At 40.9% G+C, this 22,777-nt stretch overlaps 1 protein-coding gene across 1 annotated transcript in view; it reads left to right on the forward strand.

Annotated features, from left to right (window-relative positions):
• The first annotated feature begins 2,363 nt into the window (after nt 1–2,363).
• UVSSA (UV stimulated scaffold protein A) overlaps nt 2,364–22,777 on the forward strand; it is a 44,543-nt gene continuing 24,129 nt past the window's right edge. The window contains exons 1-6 of the mRNA XM_039723873.1: nt 2,364–2,614; nt 2,803–3,133; nt 6,446–6,566; nt 7,744–8,145; nt 9,220–9,329; nt 9,936–10,058. Coding sequence (XP_039579807.1) covers nt 2,517–2,614; nt 2,803–3,133; nt 6,446–6,566; nt 7,744–8,145; nt 9,220–9,329; nt 9,936–10,058 — 1,185 coding nt within the window. The 5' untranslated portion in view covers nt 2,364–2,516. The remainder of the gene's footprint in view (nt 2,615–2,802; nt 3,134–6,445; nt 6,567–7,743; nt 8,146–9,219; nt 9,330–9,935; nt 10,059–22,777) is intronic.

A 22,777-nucleotide genomic window follows, 5' to 3' on the forward strand; every position in this document is an offset into this window, starting at 1 on the left:
CCCAGGGGTTAAGCAGCACTTGCAGAATGCTTGCTCTGCAGCGCACCCAGACCTGCAGGTTCCGCCGGCAGCGAACCCTCACGATGCCCCACAACAGAGCCGGACCTGTGGGGTGGCACACAAGGACACTTTTGTGACACTTTTGTGGCACTTTCGTGACGGTGCAGCAGCGCCCAGCGTGGGGCCCCTCACGACAAGAAGGACCCCGAGGTGCCGGAGCCCGTCCGGGTTTGGGGAAGGGTCTGGGGCACAGGAGCCGTGAGGAGCGGCTGAGGGCGCTGGGGACTCAGGGGAGGCTCGGGGGGAACCCTCTGGATCTCTGCAATTCCCTGTCAGGAGCTGGTGGCCACGAGGGGATGGAGCTCTGCTGCCAGGCACAAAACCACTTTTGTGACTCTTTTGTGACACTTTTGTGGCACTTTTGTGACACTTTTGTGGCACTTTCGTGGCACTTTCGTGGCGGTGCAGCAGCGCCCAGCGTGGGGCCCCTCACGACAAGAAGGACCCCGAGGTGCCGGAGCCCGTCCGGGTTTGGGGAAGGGTCTGGGGCACAGGAGCCGTGAGGAGCGGCTGAGGGCCCCGGGGGCTCAGGGGAGGCTCGGGGGGATCCTCTGGATCTCTGCAATTCCCTGTCAGGAGCTGGTGGCCATGAGGGGATGGAGCTCTGCTGCCAGGCACAAAACCACTTTTGTGACTCTTTTGTGACACTTTTGTGGCACTTGCTGTAGGGAACAACGAGAGCTGCACTTGACTTTCGTGGCGGTGCAGCAGCGCCCAGCGTGGGGCCCCTCACGACAAGAAGGACTCCGAGGTGCCGGAGCCCGAACGGGGCTGGGGCACAGGAGCCGTGAGGAGCGGCTGAGGGCCCCGGGGGCTCAGGGGAGGCTCGGGGGGATCCTCTGGATCTCTGCAATTCCCTGTCAGGAGCTGGTGGCCATGAGGGGATGGAGCTCTGCTGCCAGGCACAAAACCACTTTTGTGACACTTTTGTGGCACTTTCGTGGCACTTTCGTGGCGGTGCAGCAGCGCCCAGCGTGGGGCCCCTCATGACAAGAAGGACCCCGAAGTGCTGGAGCCCGTCCAGGGCTGGGGCACAGGAGCCGTGAGGAGCGGCTGAGGGCCCCGGGGGCTCAGGGGAGGCTCGGGGGGATCCTCTGGATCTCTGCAATTCCCTGTCAGGAGCTGGTGGCCACCAGGGGATGGAGCTGTGCTGCCAGGCACACAGCCACGGGGAGAGAGGACGGCGTCAAGGCGCGCCAGGCGAGGCTGAGGTTGGACATTAGGAGGAATTTCTCCACAGAAAGGCTGACTGCACCTTGGCACGGGCTGCCCAGGGAGGTGTTTAAGTGTGAAAAATGTGTATTTTATGATTGGCTTTTCGCAAGTATTAAAATGAATATTGTATTATGTTAGAAAGTTATGCCACATTAATTTTCTTAAGTAGTGTATTAAATATAGTTTTAGGTTATAACATAATGTTAAAATAGAAACTGTGCTATGTAAAATATTTGTTTAAGAAAGGACTCGCACCAGATAGAAGCCACAGGACACCTAAATCTTTCAGAGAAAGGGAATTTTTTGCTCTCTTATCAGCAGAAAACTAACTTCTTCCCACCTCGCTCAGACAGGAAAATGGCATGAGGATTAAGAGGAAGAAGTTGACAGTGACCAGACAGAATCCTGTGTTTGAATGGAATTTATGCATCATGTGTGAGGTGTGTGAATATGCAACAGGCGATTGTTTTTAAGGGTTAATCCTCTGTTAACGGGTGTCCTTTTTCGGGCTTGTGTTGCCCAGAAAGAGGTACCCGGACGTCCGTATCTCTTTGTTTTTATTGTCTCGTATTGTCCTAATCTCAAATGTTCAAATTTCATTATTCTAATTATATTATTATTTTTATAACCATTTTATTACTATTAAACTTTTAAAATTTCAAAACCAAGTGACTGGCGCTTTTCACGTTAAGGAAAGACCGGGGCGGTGGTGTTTGGTTGGTGTAATTTACTGTATGACAATCAGGGGCGCTGTGTGCCGGCTGCTGGCCCCTCCAGGCGGGTTCAACACCACATCCCCTCACACAAAACCGGGTGCGGCTCCTTTAAGGCTTCCCCCGCCCTTCCCCGGCCGCGCTTCCCGGTCACGTGGGCGGGGGAGATGGTAGGCGCCGGGAGGGGGGGAGGTGGAAGGTACCACCACGGCACCCCAAAGGGGCGGGGCTCACGCGGGGCGTGGTCCCTGCTCAGGGGCGTGGCCTCAGCGCTCGATGGGCGTGGCTCCGTGTGGGCGTCGCTCCGCGAAGGGCGTGTGCATCTATGGGCGTGGCCTCCGCAAGAGGCGGGGCCGTGTAGGGGGCGTGGTTTCCTCGGGGGCGGGGCTCCGCTGAGGGCCGGAAGATGGCGCCGCCCAGGCGCGGCCGGGCCCGGCGGTGCCGGTGGCTCCCGGCCGGGGCTCCCCCGCCTTGAGGGACCTTCGGGGAGGGTGACCCGGCAGCTCCGGTGCCTCGGTGCCGGCGGAGATGGAGCAGCGCCTGGCTGAGCTGGTGGAGGAGCTCACCACCTCCGGGGAGCCGCAGCTGGAGCCCGGCAGGATGAAGGAGCTGAAGAAGATCTGCAAGTACGGCCGGAGGGAGGGACGGAGCCGGGCCCCGCTGTTGGCCCCGGGGCGGCTGTGGGGACTGGGTGCTGCCAGCACAGCAGCTGTTCACTTAAAATTGAAAATAAATTACGTGCCCAAGCTTACGCTTTTACGTGCGTCTTTTTAAATATCTCCCCCTCCCATTTCTTCGTTGTCTCCGTGCTCAGGGCGTCGGAGGAGCACATCAGGCACGCGTTCCACCTGCTGCTGACGCGGCTCCAGGAGGAGCACGCCGAGATGCGCCTCTCCGCCTTCCAGGTGGTGCAGGAGCTGTTCGCCAGGTCCCACCACTTCAGGACGCTGCTCATCTCCAACTTCCAGGGCTTCCTGGAGCTCACGGTGGGGATAGACCACGAGCAGCCGCTTCCCCCGCCCAGGGAGGTGGCGCAGAAGCTGAGGAGAGCGGCCATCCAGGCGGTGCAGGACTGGCACGAGAAATACGGGGAGGCCTACAAGCAGCTTTCCCTGGGATACCACTTCCTGAAGCAGAACAAGAAGGTACTCGGCGTTTTTTACTCCGCTCTGTGCCACTAGGTGATGATCACCCAGAGATGTTCAAAGTAAGGAAACCAATAAATGTGGAAAAAAAAAAAAAAGCTGTAGGGAACAACACTGCCTGTCGGAGACCTCCTGTTGAGCACGGCCTTTGAAAACAAACCCCAGGCTTTCTGTTCATCCTGCAGTGCTGTAGGTTTTAGAAACCCCAGTCTTGTACTCACAGCTGAGCTCTACCTTTGTTCAGGGTGAAAGCACTGCTCACCAGCTGGCTTTCACCCCCTGATTCCTGACTGGAGCCCCCAGGTTTAGCTCTTTTGGGAAGGGCAGTAATGGTCATGCATTAAACTGAGGATAGACAGCTGCTAAATCTTTCTATAGCCAGTTTAAACTAGCTTGATTTCTGTACTGAGCTGCCCAGTTCTAGATCCCCTTTGCTGTAACTTTGCAAGTGTATGTGCCTGCCACCCTCAGCTGCAGTGTTACTGTGCCAGAAAAGAGCTTTTATGAAAGAGAAATTTCATGTAAACCTTAGCTTTTTTATATAATTTCAAGTTACTGTGTTTGGAACGTTCTGCTGCTTTAGTCTGTCTTCTGAGGTGCAGCAGTGAAATCTGGAGCACTGTTCTAGCATTCACACTACCTACAATGATAAAAACAGGCTTTCAGTAAACACACTGATTTTCTTTCTCTTCACAAAGGCAGATCCAGATTCCTAACACAGATGAAAAGCTTTTGTGATCTGTAAAGTGTTTCTGTTGTTCTGGTTCCATAGTCAGCTAGTGGTGTTCCCCACTGAACTGTGCTGTGCTGGTTTTTCATACAGATTTTGGCATCTGCTCACAAAAGATGATTGTCCTTGAGTTACCCTTTCTTATCTTGTTTAAGAAAGGAAGAAAATGAAATGACAGTGATGAGGAGAAGTGCAAGACTGAGACAAGGGGGCTTTAACACCTAGTGCAGTTTCACCCAGTTGAACACAAGTGTACAACAGCTCAGCTGAAGTTTGGCAGCTCTGTCTGTGCTCCTGGGGTCAGTGGCTGCTCCCCAGTAACAATTGGGGGATCCCTCTCCAGGTTTTGAACAAGCTGTGCTGTTTTCTAGAGCAGCTGGATTTGAGCTCCTCTACAAACACTGCTGTCAATAGAAGCAATCTCAGGTAGTTTGATGTGAGCCAGCTGGCCTTTTGCCAGCTTAGTGCTTGAAGTGTGAGAAGCAACCAAAAGTTTTGAGGAGGCATTTGCTGCTTTTCTTGTAGTGAAACACATCACTGTTGAGTTTTACTGGTTTGGCACGGTAGTGTGGGGCAGCTTGGGTGGAGTGTTAGCTCTGTGTGTGGCCCACAGTTGGGTTTTAGTTGGATTTTTCTTAATGATCACCAAAATCACTTTATAAACAGTCAGAAGATGACAGCTGCTCTTTCAGAGTGTAAAGCTAGAGAGCTCCCCAGTCTGTTAATGTTAGTAGGTCAGTAGTAGTAGGTACCTCTATAAATGTTTGACTTCAAGAGCAAATAATGCTTCAGTATACATGAAAGTAATTGTTTACAAACTCCCATCTCAAAGTTTAAAAGAAGAAGAAAGACGAAAAATATTTCACCTATTTCCAAACATTTGCATTTTTGGGCACGTGACTCATCTTGTAGTACCTTTGTAGCTGAGGAAAGCATGGATGGCATTACAGAACAGGATTTCAAACACCTCCATGCAGATGTGTACTGCTGTATTCCAATACTTTCACAAAAGTTGCAGTAATTGTCTCACCCTGCTGCTTGGCATCCTCTCAGCTGAGCAGTTTTTTGCTCCTCAAACATTTAGTTCCATAATTGCAGACCAGCAATAAAAGGCTTCATGGTGCTTTTGGTACAGAGGATGGGAAAGAATGGGCAGATGGCTCCACTGTAGGTACTCTGGCATGAGGCAGAAGTTGTGCTTTAGGAGGCTGTAGCTGTGGTGGTTTTCTGTGCAGTCCAGTCTGACTGGGCACTTCCTGGGCTCTGTGTCTTTGTTCTGCTTTTGTGGGCAGTGTTGCTCTTTGGGTGGATCTGTTTCTCACAGCTCTGTGTGGGGAGCTGTGCAAACCTGTAGAAAAAATCAGGTCCTGAAAACAAAGAAAGCTCACTCTGGTGATCCACATGATGCAGTAGGCTGTGAAACCAGATCTTTTCCCTACCACCCTTCTGCCCACCCATTCCCTACTGAAAAAGCAGCTGGGTAAGTGTGCCTATTTCCTAAACTGATGGAGACCCTCCATGCCAGTTTCTTTGACAGCTGTTAGATAAAAACATTTGTGTGACTCCAAAACTTTGTTGTAGGCTGTTGAGAGCCACTAGTGGATGTTGACATGCTTGATCATCTGGGTGGTGGCAAGAATAACAAATCTTCAGTGAGTGCTTGTGATGGAGATGTTGCAAGAGAGTCTGTGGGCTGCAGAACCAGCAAAGTGCAGGTTTACTCAGCATTGTCTGTCTGGCAGTTCATAAAAGTTATGTGGTACCAATCAAAGGAAATTCTGTTTTTTTTCAAAAGGGTTTCCTTCTGCATTAATGCAGTCAAGCCTCCCTTCTTTAAAACATGAGTGAAATTATTTTTGTGTTTTCAATCCCTTCTAAGACCAAACTAAAAAAAAACCCAAATATTGCTAATATTTTAAGAAACTGTGTTTTGAGTAGTTCAGATTCATGTTTATAATTCAGCCATAAGGAAGTGAGACTGAATGGTTTTTTTCCCCTCAGTGTCAAAATCCAACAATGCAATTGTAAAATCACAAATTAAGTGTTTCTTAATAAATTTGAAGATGTTCTCTTTTACTTTCCTTTCTTATGAAGTTCTTTTGTAAGTTATATATAAATACACTAGTTCTTATAGCACTTACAAATTTTCCTAAATTTCCTGGTGGACATGGTGTGATGTTTTCATGTAATTTTAGTATCTCCCCTGCATAGTCTCTTCCTGCTCCTTCTCCTGACTCCTTGTCTTCAGCGCTGTGACAGAAGTCTCCCAAAGCCCCATTTGTTCTTGCACTCTGGATGTGAAAATCTAAGGGGTTTAAGGGGTTTGTTTTTCTACCTTATGATTTCCTTTTGAAAGCCATTGATTCTCAACAGCTCTTTATTAGTAGGAGTAAAAACTCCATTCACAATTGCTGCAGTTATTGATTCAAGGGGGAGAAGAGATAAAAGGAAAAGCTGCTGAGCTTCTGGCTGATGGCTGATGTTACAGGATTTTTCACCACAGATAAGGATCTTAGGAAATGGATTTTCTATATATTTCTTACGAGGAATGTTACACTTTTTTTTCTTAATTTCCTCCTTAGGTGGATTTTCAGGATGTGCATGCCAGAACTGTGGCTGAAAGGAGGAGGGAAGAGGAGAAGCAGAAACGACTGGAGAACATTTACAAAGAAAAAGTCAAAAGAACTGAAAAAGAAATGGAAGGTTGGTTGCTTTGCTTCTTTTAGTGCATTTTTGGTTTGGTTTTTTGTTTATTTTTGAAGCAACCTTTTTAAAGTGTATATAAAATAAATTCTGATAGAATAGCTATCCAGTTAATAGCTGACCACAGAAAGCAGAAATACTGCATTTGTTGGAGCTCAACCCTCCCTTTCTCTCACCTAAAGAATATCAGGGGAAAGAAGTGACTGTCATGTGAGTTCAGGAGGAAGAGATGGAAAAGAAAGAAAATGTTACCAAGTAAAGATCTGGTCTCTAATTCAGTAAAGTATGAGTGCATCACCCCAAGTGAACAAATCATGAGACTTTTTGGAGCTAGTGACTTAATTTCTGTTATGCACAGACTTCCCAATGCCTGTTTGGCCCATGGCATTACTTATGTTATATATATATATATACAGTCATTGTCTTCCAGAAATACAGGCAATGGGCTGCACAGGAATCCTGGATGCAGTGTAGCATAACTGTGAAAAGTGTCACAATGCAGCTAGAAAATGTAACTGGGGCCTGAATCTCTGAGCAATATGTGCATAGCAGACAGATTTCTGTCACCCCAAAGAACAACAGAGATAATAAGTACATTATGCTGCAGTTATAAAGGGTTATTTAATTAAATTACTTTGGTGTATGTAATGCATGCAATTGTCTGCATTTATTCTGCATGCTGGAAATGTTTTCATGCACTAGAGTGGAATTTTAAAGAGATTTAACTTTCTTAAAGTAATTTGTATTAGTAGCATCTCTTTGAGCAATAACATACATTCATGGCTATTCCTACATACAGCAATAAAATTCATGGCTGTAAAATTAATACCCACCAACATCACTAAGAATATCTCATTGAACCTTGTTTTCCTTCAAATTCTATGAAGCACTTGAGTCATCTTTACATAGTGAAATTTTAGAGAGGCTAAGGAAAGGAGGAGCCCTGATTCTACATGTCTGGCATGTAGATTCTGAAATTCTAGATTTGCTGCTTAGGGATTGTCACTTTTATAAGGACAGTTTCTGCAGAAGGGGAGGATCTGTATGGCTCAGTTGTCACTGGAGAAATGGGTTCCCCCTTTGGCAGTCCTGTTTGCTTTGTACCTCTGTGTCTGCTCTGGAGACATTAACATTTTACAGTATCTAACAACTTTATAAAACAATTGTGTCTTGATAGAAATGTCCCAGGAGATTGCTGATACACTGACAGAGATGGAAAACTGTTTCCAGCTGCTGATGCCAGATCCTTTCAATTTTGGGGTGAACGAGATTGACCCGGAGCTCAGCAAACAAACATCTGCTGATGAGGCCAGAGCTGCATCCCCCTTGTGCTCCCAGGGGGAAGTTAACCCATCCTCTTTGGGGTGCATGGATGACGAGCAGCCATGCTGCAGCAAGGACATTCTTCCTGTTCCTCAGTGTGAGAAGCCTGAGCAAGAAGAGCTGGATGGAGGCACACGCTCAGACATTCCATACAGTGGCCCTGCTCTCGATGATGATGATGATGATTACCAGAGTTTTGTTAGGAACCATGGGCTTATTTCACATAAATATACTCTAGACCTTGAAATCTCCACAGGTACCTGGAAAAACTTCTGATATGTAGCTGGGGGCAGCCTTTCTCTGAAGTGTTTTGTGCTTGTGGTTTTGGTTTTGTTTCTGTTACTTAAATGCTGGGGTTACTGGACAGCATTTTGCTTTGGGATTCCTGGACACCACTTTGATTTTTTTAAATTTTTTTTTTCTGTTTCTGGTTCCTCTAGTAACTCTTCTTAGTTTTGGGTGTTCTTGTGTCTGGCTAGCAGATTTCATTAATTACCTTCTAAGACTGAACGTTTGTAATAGTAGTTGCAAGCCAATTATAGCACGTCATTGTATCTATAATGAGTGTTTTGTGTTTAAAAACAATCTGTCTATCAAATACAATTTTATCTCTCTTTGCTGTTCACCTCTTCCTCTCTGTAGCTGGGGAATAAGCTGCTAGTTTAGAAATCTTACAATTGGGTGTTTCTGAAACTTTTTCCTTGCAAGAAAGTAAGTACTTTTGCTAGCAAGTGATTGCACAATTTTTGTATAACTTTGCTAGTGTGAGTTACCTGTAGAAAAATGAGGATGGTTTGTGTTTTGGAAATCTCTTAAAATTCCTGTCCTAAGGTAATTCCATGTGCAGACAGTAAGGGTGATATTTGCTTCTCTGTTTACTGTCAACAATGGGTGAAAAGTATAACTTTTACTTGGATAATGGCATACTTGACTTCTTTGGCAAGCAAGTCCCTGCTCTTACCAGGGTAGGGATTATTTTGTATTGAATATGAAGAAATTGGTACAGTAAGGCCCAGTTCATTTGAACTTGGGACAAGATGTAATGTAATATTGAGACTGAACCTGTCTGTGGTTTATTTTGTCATTCCTTAGTCATGATGGCTTAACAACTGTTTCTGGCATGTTGGATTGAACACTTCTCATATTTTCGTCAGATTTTTGGAGTGTGTGGAGAGTAATAGAATAATTGATACTGAGCAGAGAAGCTCAGTGTTTCTAACTCTCCCTGAAGTGATCAAATGTCTTGGAAAGAGTAATTTGCTTTCTTTAGCTCCTGTAGTGAAGATACCATAAATGTCATGCACTAACTCTTTTCCCCTGTTTTGAGCAGATATAAAAGTGCAAGAGAATGAAGATAATACTGCCATCATAAACAGTGTCATGGATGCTCACAAACTTCTCAGAAATAAGTTCTGGCCTTCTGTGCAGTCCTGGATTCAGGTGGGATAAAGAGAGAAATATTTTTGTTCATTTTTTAATAAAGAGATGGTGAAACAAGGACTGGGATACAGTAAAGCTTGAGGGAGAATGAACCAAAAGGAAATGAAGGTTGAAGAAAGAGGAACAATTAGAGAAGATCTCCATTTCAGTAAAGGTGGACTAAAGGAGACTGCAGGAGCTATGTAGCTTGTTGGGTAGCTCTCAGCCTTGGGTGTGGTACCTATAGGCAATTCTTTGTTTTGTTTTGTTTTGTTTTTAAAGATAGATAAACTTGGCTTCTTTGCAAAATCTTAAAGTAAAACACAGCTTGTTTTTGTTAGACAGCTCTCTATCAGGTTAGCAGTATATCATGGAGCCTCCTGAGAAGAATTTGGCCTATTGGAGGGCACTCTCAGAAGATGTTTATAATATCTGTTCATTTTTGGCTTCACTAGTTGCTGTTAGTTTTTATAGTCAGGATAGAAAATTAATTGGCTTCACTAATTGTCACTTGTACAGCAAAGGCATTTGTGATGTTGTTTCATTAATTATGAGGGAAAACTGGAATTTATTTTTTTTGGCTCAGACTTTAGAAGAGAATAAGGATGTTGTTTTCTTGGTTTGCAGCTGCTTACCAGAGCAGGAGTCAATGATGATCGGCTGAGACGTGCCATTGAACTCAAGAATAAAATGGAGACTGCTATGAAGAAATACAAGGAAATGGACATTTCCTTTAAAGCCAGAAAAGTGGTGAGTTTCTTAAAATTCTATTTTACTAGAGAGGACCATTAGTAAAGTTTAGCTGTATACAGAAAAATGCTCTTTCTCTTAAGCCCTGACCAGGGAAACTTTTCAACACAGATTTTATTGTAAAGTACATTAATTCAGCTGATTGTATCTTCCCTCAAGGAGCAGCAAACACCTGTATAATATTCCAAGGGCCTGGTTATTAGACCAAAACTGTTTAAGGCATCCCTGTTGTTGTTTAGGATAGAGAAGTGGGTAAGTGCAGATTTTATTTACTCTTAGTTCCTTTATGTGTAGCACTGTTAAATCCTCAGCTTGTTTTGTGCATATTTCTCAATAGACACTGTACTGCTCATGTTCTTTCACAATTTGCTAAACTCTGAGAGTCTCTCAGTTCAGGAAAGCAGTTTGTCTGCTTTGCAGCATTTACTCTGTACTAAGCGTGTAATGTGATTAAAGTAATCCCAGGAAAATTTGGAGCATCAAACTGTTTCACAGACATCAACTACCTGTGACAGCTCTTGTGAAATAGGTAGACTTTGTGGGTAAACAGAGGCTGAAAGATCAAATACATTGTTCAGGTCCAAAAAGGAGTTTATAGCCTGTTTACGTAGATAAAAAGCAGAGCTGCATGATACTAATTTCTATTGGCTGTGATAAAATGAAATAACTGCATAGCTTAACATAAAAATAAGTGCTTTGGGTCAGAGTCCAGACTAGAGTCTGGTTTGGATTTACTGGATTGTAAGAATTTGATCTGGACATAACACATTGAGCTAAATTGTGTAGCCTCATTTAGCCATGACTGAGTGTTGTAGACTTTGCCTTCATTGTACAAATGAAGCTAAATCAAGATTAATCTGGTTCATCATCTTAACACCTTCTGATGTGCCACACCAGTCACAAATGCCAACTCTGAATGAAAAGTACTGAAAGACTCTCTTGTCAGAGGCTTTTGTCTCCAGTGAAATATGTGTGCTACCTTTATGCAACCAGCTATGAAGGAATCCAGACATCTGCTGTCATTCCTGCCATTTGCTTGACAGGACTTCATTTGCTGCACCTCTGCATGGAATATTGGTAGCTATATTTCTTGTAAGATATAAAAGACATTCAGGCCTTGATTTTTGTGTGTGTGTGAACATGCATGTGTGTGTGTGTTTATAGTGGTATGGTTACCACTTAGGAGAGTGACCAGTGCTGTCTGTATGCTTGTATAACATGTTTAGAACTAATACCTATATTAGTTTGAAAGCTAATAAATTCCATTGTTAAAAGGACAAAAAGATAGGAAGCACATAGTGCTCACAATACTTTCAAAATGAAGCAATGCAGACTGAGTTAACTTAAGCATTGAAAACAAGATATAAATATTCCTAGAATTTCTCTCCAGTGGAAAATAGCCAAATTTAGTGTTAGTGCTGAGCTATTTTAAATTTATAACCTGAACACAGAGAGCTTTGTACAGCAGAAGGAAACTGCATAAATTATATTTTATTCACGTGTCAGATGACTTTATTGAAACATAAAAACATGGCAAATTGGGAGTCTAGTAGAACAAAATAAACAGAATCTCTTAGGCCATGGTTATTGAATCCCCATCTGTCAAATATTTACATGTCACCTTGTGAAACACTGCACACATCTCCTCAATTGAGCACTGCTGCCTGTTTTAGGTGTTGTGGCTTTGTCCAGGTGTCCTCTTGTCCTTGGAGCTCTTGCCATGCCGGTTTTGCTGTCTTCTGCCACTCTGAAGCCAGGAGGAATAGTGGTGAGAGGCTGTCTGTCCTGCACAGCCCTGGCTCCCAGGCACGCTGTCCTTGCAGAGCTGTACAGATGGGATTTGCTGGCACATGGACCTGCTCACGTGTGGAGATGGGCACACCTGGAGATGAAGGGAGTGTTCAGTGGGGAGAGAGGGAGAATGTGAATCAGTGGCTGAGTGCAGAGGGCCCCATGCAGATTGGTTTGTGGGTGGTTTGTGCCATCTCTATTTGGATAGGATGGCAGTTCTCTGAGGTAGCTGTATCCTTAACTGGAGAATGTAAAGGTGAATTGTTTGTGTACTTTCAGCTCATTTTAACTGTCATTATGATCCTGCACCACAGCAAGCCATTCTTTCAGGGACAGAGGGGTTTTATTTAATTAGCAAATATAAAACAGAGTGACAGGGACTTGGCAGCTTGGCTGGGGACTTGGCTTGCCCATTCTCCTGGGACTTTTTTGCCTTTTCTTCGTGCTCAATCTCCATGCTTCTGTGGTCACTGATTTTCCCCCTTTTCATCTGTTCTATTCTGTTTTATTTCTGTTCTATCTGGGAGCAGAGGGAGTAAAGGCTTTACCTATCCTCAAACTGAGATCAAGAAAATTGATAAAGGGAAGGGTTTATTGAGAGACGATGAAACTGGAGATTTATTACTGTGAACTCTACTATAACTCTCAATCTCATAGAGATTTAAATTGCCACTTTAAAGAAGGAGGGTCCTGGGGTGCCTTACAATGGCCATGTGTCATTGCTACTCTTTTTTAGCTGATTAGTTACACGTGGATATGGCTGAAATGCAAATAATTGTGTATATCTGCAGTAATTCTTGATGCTGCAGTTTAATATGAATATACCAGCAGTGTAGCTTGATGTAAATTACACTGAGAGCAAGAAATTGGTGGTTACCTGGCTTGATTTCACAGAAGAAATATTTGATTGGTTCATAAGGTGTGTGCTTTTGGCAATCCTTATTATTACATCCATGCTTTCCATTGTTTCTCATTTCATTTTCCATATCACAGAGCACAAGGCTCCAAGGCAGGCACCTTTGGCAGTCAGAGCCTGTTACACAATTAGCACAAGTTACTTTCTCTGAAGTTCTTTTTTGCCTTTATCTTTACTGAAAAATGGAGAAGTCAAACTGCTTTTCAAACCGCAGAACTTTCTGGAGGTTTAGGGAACTTCCCTTGTTCAAAGTCTCTTGAAGGAAACTTTGTACAGTGAGACACTTTGACTTAAAATGGTTTATAGTGACATGAGCTCTAACCACTTTTACTTTTCTCCTCCATGAGAGTGAAAAACACAAACCATCAGACAGTCTTAATTACAAGGAGGGCCATAATTTCTATGTGACACTTACACCCTGCCAGCACGAGCAGCCTGTGTATTGTGTTTGCCTCTCAGGAGCTGTGGGAGGAGAGGGAAAAGAAAAACAAAGCTTGTCCTTTAACTGCCTAAAAACAAATCCCTTGAAGCAGATTTTATAATTATTAATACATCCCAGTTGCCCACTCCACACATTCCCCATTCCCACTGCTATGCCCCCCATAGATCAGAAGTCAAGGCATTTTTTACTTTTTCAGATGGCTGGAGGGTGGGTGAAAAAAATCACAGACTACCTGTATTGGTCAAAGGCAAATGAGTTTTTGTGTGCTTACATGGGTTACATTCACTGTAGTTAAATCCTTGTTTGAGGTGTCAGGTTTCTGACAGGAAATGCATTTTGAGGGTATAAACATTTTGAGGGTTTTGAAATTAATTTTTCTGTGAATTTGGGTTTTGGCTGAATCCGGGTGAAGAGGGTGGGAGCTGTAAAAAGGCTTTTATCCCACAGTAGCAGGGTGCTCAGACAGGAACCTTTCTTCTCCGAGTGCCTGCTCGGGATAATTCCAGTGCCCAGTAGAGGGAGTGCAAACTGCACGCTCCACATTTTTCTCTGTGCCACCTTGATCCAGAGCCAGGCATCTGCTCAGTCTGTGTTTTCAGGTAAACTGACTATAACAGCAACACCAGAGACATTTCAAGCTAATTCCTGACTCCATGAATTATTGTAAAAGTACAGTTGTAATTATTGGCTTTGATTGATGTTTAAATGGACAGTACTGTTTCCAGACTTTCAGTTCTTTTGCAGGAATAACTTACGATCAAATTGTTCTTAATTTTTTTTAGATTTGTTTCTCAATGTCTTCTTCCTTTTCTTATAATACTGGATTTAATTTTTTTTTCTTGTTTATTTTCTGATTTGCTGTTTCTCAATGTTTTCTTCCTTTTCTTATAATACTGGATTTAATTTTTTTTTATTGTTTATTTGCTGCTGATTAGATGCAAATGATCTTGCAATTTTAGAGAGGACAAGCATGTTCTGTATTATAAATCATGCACACTACCTTTCACTTACATCCTTTTCATAAAGACTTACCCATTAGAATAATACTTGAAATGCTGACGTTGTTAATAGAAATGTAGCTCATTAGCTGGATTTTGTACACTCAAAGTATGCTTATGTCTTATGTAATTACCTTGGGAAGCTGTGGAAGGTTTAGTACAGAGGCTGGCTAAAACTTGGGCACACACAACCCAGGAGGAAAGATGATGTGAGAAACATCCCATTCATGTGTGTCAGCAGAGGGATCATTTAACAGACCTGTTACACTTTGAATTTTAAATTTCAAATTACGTTAACAACCAGGGATATATAGTTTTTCATTAACTGTATTCATTACTTTTTGTTTCACCTTTCCTTATCTTCTGTCAAATCTAAGCATGTGCCTGGATCTTGATTTATTCGTGTACTTAATTTTATCCATGTGAAACATCTGGTTGAACTCAATAATGCCATTAATAATTAGATTTGGAGGAGCCTGTCCTTGTGTTGTCCAGAACCTGATACTCAAACCTCACTATAATATAAGTAAGATGTTTTCAGGAAGATTAATATCAGAAAATTGTTACAAATTTACAATTTAAATATTTGCTGCTAATTATTTAGTCCTAAAATACATTAAAAGGTTTAAATTTTAATATGTTATAAATTAAGCCAAGAGTTCTGCCAATTACTTTGTTACAACACTTGCTGCCTTTTTTTCCCCCATGTCCTCAACTACAGTTTGGCATTTTAGCAATTCTAATGAGTTATTTCTACCTAATAATTTTGTAGCTTTAAAACAGCTCTTTTCAAGTCTGTCTTTTTGTTAAGTTAGTGCCTGCTTTAGGAAAGAAAAAAAAAGAGCTGCACTTGAATTTTAGATTTCTTTTTCTGCTTCTGTAGCTGTAGAGAACCCAGTCCTGCTGACAGCTCTCTGTAACAGCTTCCTGTACTCACATCCCTACAGGTTATTTTTCTCTTGTTCATTTTAGAGAACCCCTAACCTGGGGGTTAGGTAATTGTCCTCAGTGATCCCTCACAGTGCCTGAAACCACATTTACTAAAACATGCTTAGACCTTAGACTTACACAAAACGTGCAGCAAGAGAGACACTTTGTAGAGAAGTCTTTTCCCCAGGTGCTGCTTTTTAACAGAAACCCCAACTCTTAACAAGAAGTTGGCCAATGAAAACTGGAAGCATTTAATTTTAAGATTTGAATGATAACTTGATGTTGATTGTTAGTATGTTTTCTACAGAGAAATATAGGAATATTTGATAATTACAGCAGCATTATTCCTAAAGATGTTCTTTACGAGATTTTATACATTGTTAGCACGTAACATGGTCAGAATAAATAATAACATTTATTAATATTTATATAGTCAAGTTGGTAGCCCAGGCAACATTTAAATGGTTTGGGTTTTTTTGTCTAGGTAATATTTATCAAAAAAGCCAGGTCAACCATAACTGTAAAAGTAAACACAAAATATTAGTTGGGTCACGCAGATACCTAATGTTCCCTCTTCCCTCCTTCCTGTTTTAATGTTGTTTTTATTGTCATGTTTCTCATGTTCTTATTATTTCTTTTAAAGGATCACTTTTCAGCTAAAAGAGCTTTCTATTTTTTTAGGTTTTATTAGGATGTAGGACTGATATAAAACAAAACACTGTAAAATTAGCCCTCAGAACAGCACTCCCTTGTTAGAGTGTCTGATCAGCTGGGTGATGGGTTTGGTTGGTTTTGTTTCTTCCTGAGAGCTGAATGTTGCTGTGGTGTGTTTTATGCTTTGCCCTGGCCATGCAGCCTGCCACTGCTATGAAGTTATTAAAAATATCTTGTTATGCAGATCTGGCCATGAATTCTTGGGGTTGTCACTGTGACGACCTCTGAGCCCTGCCTGATTCGCAGGTGGCACAATGCAATTTGGAGCTCCTCTAATAGAGTGTAAAATAAAGGAGGATGTCTCCATCATCAGCTTAACCCTTATGTTAAGTATTTAAGTTTTTGAGGCCCAGGGGTCATCTCCCTTGATTCATCTATGAATACTGAGCAGTGTGTACTCTCTAAGTAGGAGATATAAATTTACTTCCTGCTTTTTATCCGTCCTACCTTACAAGAGTAGTGAAATTCAAGTGAATTTTTTTGTGAGGTTCATAGAGGTACATTGCTAAATGTGTATTTATAAAAATGGAAAAGTGTCCTATCTTACAAGGGGAAATTGTGTATTCAAGTGAAATTTTTTTGTGAGGTTCATAGAGGTACATTGCTAAATGTGTATTTATAAAAATGGAAAAGGAAGAAAAGTTTTAGGCTTGAAATATACATTAATGCATTTAAAGTTAGCTGATGAACAATATGAAACTAAATATATCTGCATCTAAAATGTCTTTGTACCTGAAATCTGCAATCAGAAATGCATGTAAGGTTATGTGTATCTTGCATAGAATAATTTTTTACCTGCCTGTAATAAATTAGGTTTATTTAATTGAGATGTCTATTTACCTGTTGTTAGACTGGGAAACCTTCACTACTTCAACTAAAACTGATGAATCTCCCATGAATGTGATACTTATTTTCTGAAAAATGTGGATTGCAAGAAAACTTGGCTTTTTTGATGTACCTGCTTAAGGATTATGATTTATACAACCACGATTTTGGTGGATGGTAGGAGCTCTAGTAGTGAGGTATGAAAATACATCTGAGGACACATCTTGAGTGGTTATTGCTAAAGAAATACTGAACTTGCCTTGCAATATCTTCCTGAGGTAATAGTTTTGTCCAATGTACCAGTTTTCTAGACTGTGCCTTTATTTTCTGTCCTCTGAAACTGTGAAGGCACCCACTGATCTGCTGGGTGTATTGGACATACCAGTTTTTTCTGGAAGGATTCATGAAGATGCAGAGTCTTTTGAACTGGTTTTTGAGCTTGCCCCTCCAGGACTGTGAGGATCCTCACAGATTATTGCTTTAGGGAAAAACTGGTTCATCAGGTAGTTGTTATCTTGCTAAGGCAATTTGGAGCAAGGTGTGTTCATTCTCCAGTGTACTTTGGCTAAGTGTTGGGCTGGAACCCTTCAAGCATTTTTACTAACTCCTGGAAATTAGGAAATAATTTGAAAAGTGCGTTCCTAAATAAAAGTCAGCCTGGCCAAGATGCTTATGTGCTGTTGAGCAACTACACATGGAATGAATGGTGATACTTTTACGGGTGAACATAAAATGTGCTTTGCCTGGACCACATATCTAATTTGCAGTCATGGGGTTTGAATTTATGTTCATATCACAAAGTGAAGGGGAGGGAGGCTGTGTGGGAGGTTCTTATAAATACAGCTCTGTTAGTAGTTTGTGTTTTCCTTGTGTTGCACATGAGAAAACTCAAGCATGGTTCTAAAATCTGTCCAAATGCCAGCATTTATTTACATTACCTGTGCTGGATGATATAAAAGAATGGAAAAGGAGGAATGTGTCTTTACATTAAAGATACACTGTTTGACTATTCAGTTTCTATTACTGGCACTGAAGATTTTTCCCCCAGTCACTGTTTTCTTACACAGAATATCCCCAAATTTCATTTATCGTGACTGAAGTATGTTTTGTGTTGTGGTTGAATAAAAAATGTATGTGCTTAAGGTTGCCCCTCTAACTAGATTCTACAGCAATAAATATTCTGGTTCCCCAACCAAAATCTTCTAGAAAAATATTTAGTTGGCTTTGAGTAGATGCACATGAGATATTGGCATGGTGGAATAATTTGCAAGATCTTTCAGTGAGGGTATTAGCATATAAATAGCAGATGCAATGACGACCATCACAGCTGAGTACATTTAATTTTTAGTTTATAAGATAGAATGGGTTTTTAAATGCATAGCCATCAAGCCTGCTGAAAGACAAATGAAGTTTAGAGTTCACTTGTCTGAGGATGCCTTACATCATTTTTTTTTAGAAAAGGGAAACAGGCACGCATAAAACTGAACAAAAGTGATTTCTTGGGTGAAAAGTAATTGAGATTGCAAACCAAGTTAATTAGACCATGTAAAATTTATTTAATGGTCCCAGCTGTAGTTTGCAAGTGGTGTTTTAGTGAGTAGATATGACTTCTTCATGTGCTATCTTTTCTCTTCCTTCTTTTTTCTAAAATAATTAGTAGTGGCTGTACATCTAGTCCTATAAACTGATTGCATTGTATATTTCAGTAATTTTATTGCTTGCTTTAATTATGATTGCAGAGACTCGGGTTTTTAAATCCTCTTAACAGAATGTAGCAGTCAATTTGTATAAAAGTGAGCAAAGGATCAAGGGTTTTTCTTCACATCTTTCCAAGCATTGTGTGAGGCTTTTTTCACATTTCCAATATGGGTGGAGGCTTTTTTCACATTTATTACTGGTTGGGATGGGTGAACAAGGCCTTTAACTGGGCTCTGGTTGCACTGAGCTGCACTAACAGATGGAGGCTGTTGGAGCATTGACTGCAAAGTAAAAGAAACAATTGCATTTCTACTGGCATCCAGTGCTTTTTCCAGGTTTTTTTAATAATGCAGAGTAATAAGGAAACATCTGTTCATTCAAGTTTTTTTTTAATGAGTTAGGGAGGAAATGGTTTGTTGCACTTGTCTAGTTGGAATAGTCAGCACTATTTTAAGTTTTTAGTGAAAAATCAGGAGAATTTTGAAGATGTGCTAAGTGATTACAGTGAAAATAATGCATATATGTTTTTTTCTATTTTTATACCATATTCTTATATGTAAATAAGTCCAGCTCAAGAATCTGACAATTGCCTAGCTAAATCCCATTTCTTCTCACAGGAATATAGATACCTAGTCAGTGATCCTACCATGTTAAAGAAACCAACAACCAACGCATAATTTTGCAAGCACATCATTCTATGACTTAGATAAATAAATAAAAAATAAATATCAGCATTTTAGAGCAGATTAACAGGCTAAAAATTCCCTTCCTCTTGGAACTTGAGGAGCAGTGGTGGTGCAAGCAGCCTCTGGTGGACCATTCTCTAGTGGCACACAGGGGCCCATTCACCTCCATCTGTGATAAGACTGTGTTAGAGAGTTTCCTCATATCACCTGGTAATTAGAATGGATTTGAACCCAGGAGCTTCTTTCTCACATTCTTTGACAGGTGATTGAGAAACAAGCAGTTTGTGACTACCTGTCTTAGAGGTATTTAATCTTGTACACTACAAGAAAAGCTTTACATTGTGATATTTATCACTTGCTCTTATACTTTTACTTCCTTTCAGCCATGGCACACTAGCAATTCCATATTGCTTGTTTTTATCTTCGTCTCCTTTTTCATGGTTGCAAGTACCCTAACCCCTCATTCCTTAAAGGGTTATAATTTAATTGCCACTTAAAACTATTGTCTTAAATATTTATTTCCTCTGATTTAATGGTAGATTGTTTCTTTTTTTTTTTTATTGACTGAAAAAGTTTACCTATAATGGAAACATAGATAGGAGGTGGTTGAGCTTTCCCACTACCTCTGTAGAAGTTGCTTTTTGGAATTTAAAAAAAAACAAAACATTTTCTAACTAATAATGTTGCCCATGAGCTCTCCCACTTTCTCTAGCAAGGAAATGGAACAAACTTACATAAATAGGATGTTTCTGATAAAGTACCACTGGAATGAAGTAAATTGAGGTATAACTACCTGCTATTACTGTGCAACTTCTTGAATTTCCAACAGTGACAACTTTAATATTTTAAAGTAAAAAGATAACTTAGTTAACTTGTTAAGGATTTTATCAAGATAAAGACTTTATGTCTATTTGAAGGGAAAAGAGGGCTTAATTCCTGATAGTTAGCTAAGCAGTTAATTTTTTTTCCAGGAAATCTAAATTTAATAGAAGACTCCAGGGAAATTCAAGGGTGTGAACAATACGCATAATATTTTATGAAAATGACCCCCATATTTAAAATCTGGCATTATATGTTATGCATTGTAGCACCAAGTCCACATCTACCTTTTAGAAAATTAAAACACATAAATTCTGTTTAGTGTTTGATATGTGCTGCACTAGCTGAAAGCCATAATGCCCCTAAAACCTTGGGTTGCTTTTCACCTTTCATAAATTCCTGGGTAGATTCTATACAAAAAATAATTTTCAGCTCCGTGGCTCATTGTTATTCAAAGTTGATTGATTGTCGTCATTTACCCAGTGAGGAAGTTAAGTGCTCCTGTCATTTCTGAAGAGTATAATTGGGACGTTTCACAGGTCAGTGGTAGTGACAGGTTTCCCTTTTGATTAGTGTTAGACTGATAACAAAAATTACAGTTTCCTATGATTAATGTTTTCTATAGTACTTGAATGCACAGTTCATGGATTGTACCTAAACAAAGTGAATTTGCATCTGATTATGCCTTCTCTCTGTCAGGCTTTTCACGTGCTTTAAAGTTTTAGATCATGCAGGTAATACAGCAAAGTTGCTTCCAGTGCAGTTTTCAAGTGGAGGATTAGTGAAGTCCACTGAATTTTAGAATATTACCATAAAGAGAGATATGTGCCTCGAGTGATATGAACAAATTAGGTGAAATTTCAATTAAAGATAGTACTCTGCTTTCCCTCTAGTCCCCTCAGATATGACATGCAAGGAAGTACTGGTATTATATCCCTGCTATTTTAGGTATAATCTGGCAATTTAAGTTAAATGATCAGGCTGGACTGAGTTCTTTCCTCTTGCTTGTTTGACACTGTTTCTCTGTTCCTTAAACCTGTTGCTGTTTATTTGTTTACAGACTGAGTAAATACAAAGGGAAAACACTGAATTTCCTTTCCCTGTTTTATTATGTGAAAGTTAGTTTGTACATTATTGCACGAAGTTGCAAACTAAGATCATCTATAACAAATTTTATCTTGAGTGAAATCGTTTTTAAAAACTAGGTAAGAAATGGAACCTGAATATGAAAAATACGATGATGTCCTGCTTGTAGCTGGAGAAATACTGGAGGTTATTTGGTGGTGGTTACTTCCAAATTTAAATTGTCCCTGGTAGATGAAAAGGGAATGACAACACTAGCAGAATTTCAAAACCAAAATACAAACCACCTAACTTCTCTTCAATCTCTAGCCCTCTTCAGATGTGCAGTAGAAAACATGATTTTTTTCTTTCTAAAGGAATGTGTTCTAAAAGTTGTAATTTCAGACAGATGTTCTGCTTTCAAATCTAGTGGCCTTGGGAGTTTGTGCTTAGTGGTGGATCCTTTCTTTGATTAGAGCTCTGTTTTGGATTCTGCTGGGGAGGTCAGGCTCAGTGTGCATGTCTAGGCTGGGCCAGGTGTGGCCTGAATTGCTGCTTTCCTTTAGATCAGGAGAAATTATGGCAGTGGGAAACAGAAAGTAAACCAAGGGTGCAGGATCCACCTGCACTGAGCTGAAAAAATACTGGCAGCTCTCAGGGCAGGGATAATTGGGCTGAGACTGCACTGGGGTCCTTACCTGGCTTTGGCAGCCAGGTGCTCTCAAACATGATTGCCCTGAGACTTTACTTTAAAATGAAGAGTAATTAGGTATTCTGTAGTAAGAATGCAATGGTAAATCAGCTCCTGTCATCAGGACAGTAAATCTGGTTTTTTCTCTTCTTTTTCACTGGAACTGCAGCTTCCTTAGCTCAAAGTAACTTTTGAAACAAAGAGAAGAATTTTGCTTCTAACTTACACCATCCATTCACATTGTGTTAATGTATATCTGTGTATTAATATCAATTAATGTTCTTTGTTAGAAATTAATACAGTCCAGCTTACAATTAATTATGGCCAAAAAGAAATACTGATTTTTTAAAAGTTATTATTTATTTTAATTTTTTAAGCACATTTGATTAGCCAAGGTTAGCTGCTAGATTTTTGGCTGCAGAGTATATGTATGATTTAAAGGAACTCAGCTGTGACACAAGATTAGAGTAGTGAGTTAGATTGGGAAAATTCTGCTGCAGGCAAAAGCTGCAGTATCCTCTGTTGCTTGTAACAATGAGTAGTTGGTATGAATATTAACAGAATCCAGGTGCACTAATAGAAGTCAAGAACACAGCTGAAAATAGTGAAAATTATGCTATTCCTTGTCAATTGGATTGCTTTGGGTTGCTGCAATGAAGTGGAAGAAGTGGTAGCCTCTGATGGATTTAGTGGATACCTTTTACTATTTCCTTGTAAAAGCACATGGCAAACATACAAGAAACTGCTAATTATGTTGTTGGGAATGAGGTGACTCTGAACATGGGCAAAGGAAATAAAGCTTTAAGTCTCCATCATTGTTGCCTTTTTAGGGTAGTTCTTTTTAAAGCTCTGATAGTACAGGCCATGTCTGGTGACACAGATTCTTTTAGCTTATGTGCAGTTTAGGAATAAAAATCATTTTCAGGTATGGAACAAGCTTAGAAAAAGTATAGATTTGATGGCACATACGTAGCAGTTGCTAGTTAAAATTATACATAGGAAGCCACTTATGTGGATGAATTACACTGGTTAGTTGGAACTCCTTTTTTTTTTTCACCTACTCGTCGATCCGCAATTTCAGACTGCAAGACAGACCAAGTGCACGTTTAGGAAAATCCTGTTTTGTTGGTCTTTATCAGAGTAGAGT

Source organism: Passer montanus, unplaced genomic scaffold (assembly GCF_014805655.1).
Source record: "Passer montanus isolate IOZ18808 unplaced genomic scaffold, ASM1480565v1 scaffold51, whole genome shotgun sequence".
NCBI classification, from domain to species: Eukaryota; Metazoa; Chordata; class Aves; order Passeriformes; family Passeridae; genus Passer; species Passer montanus.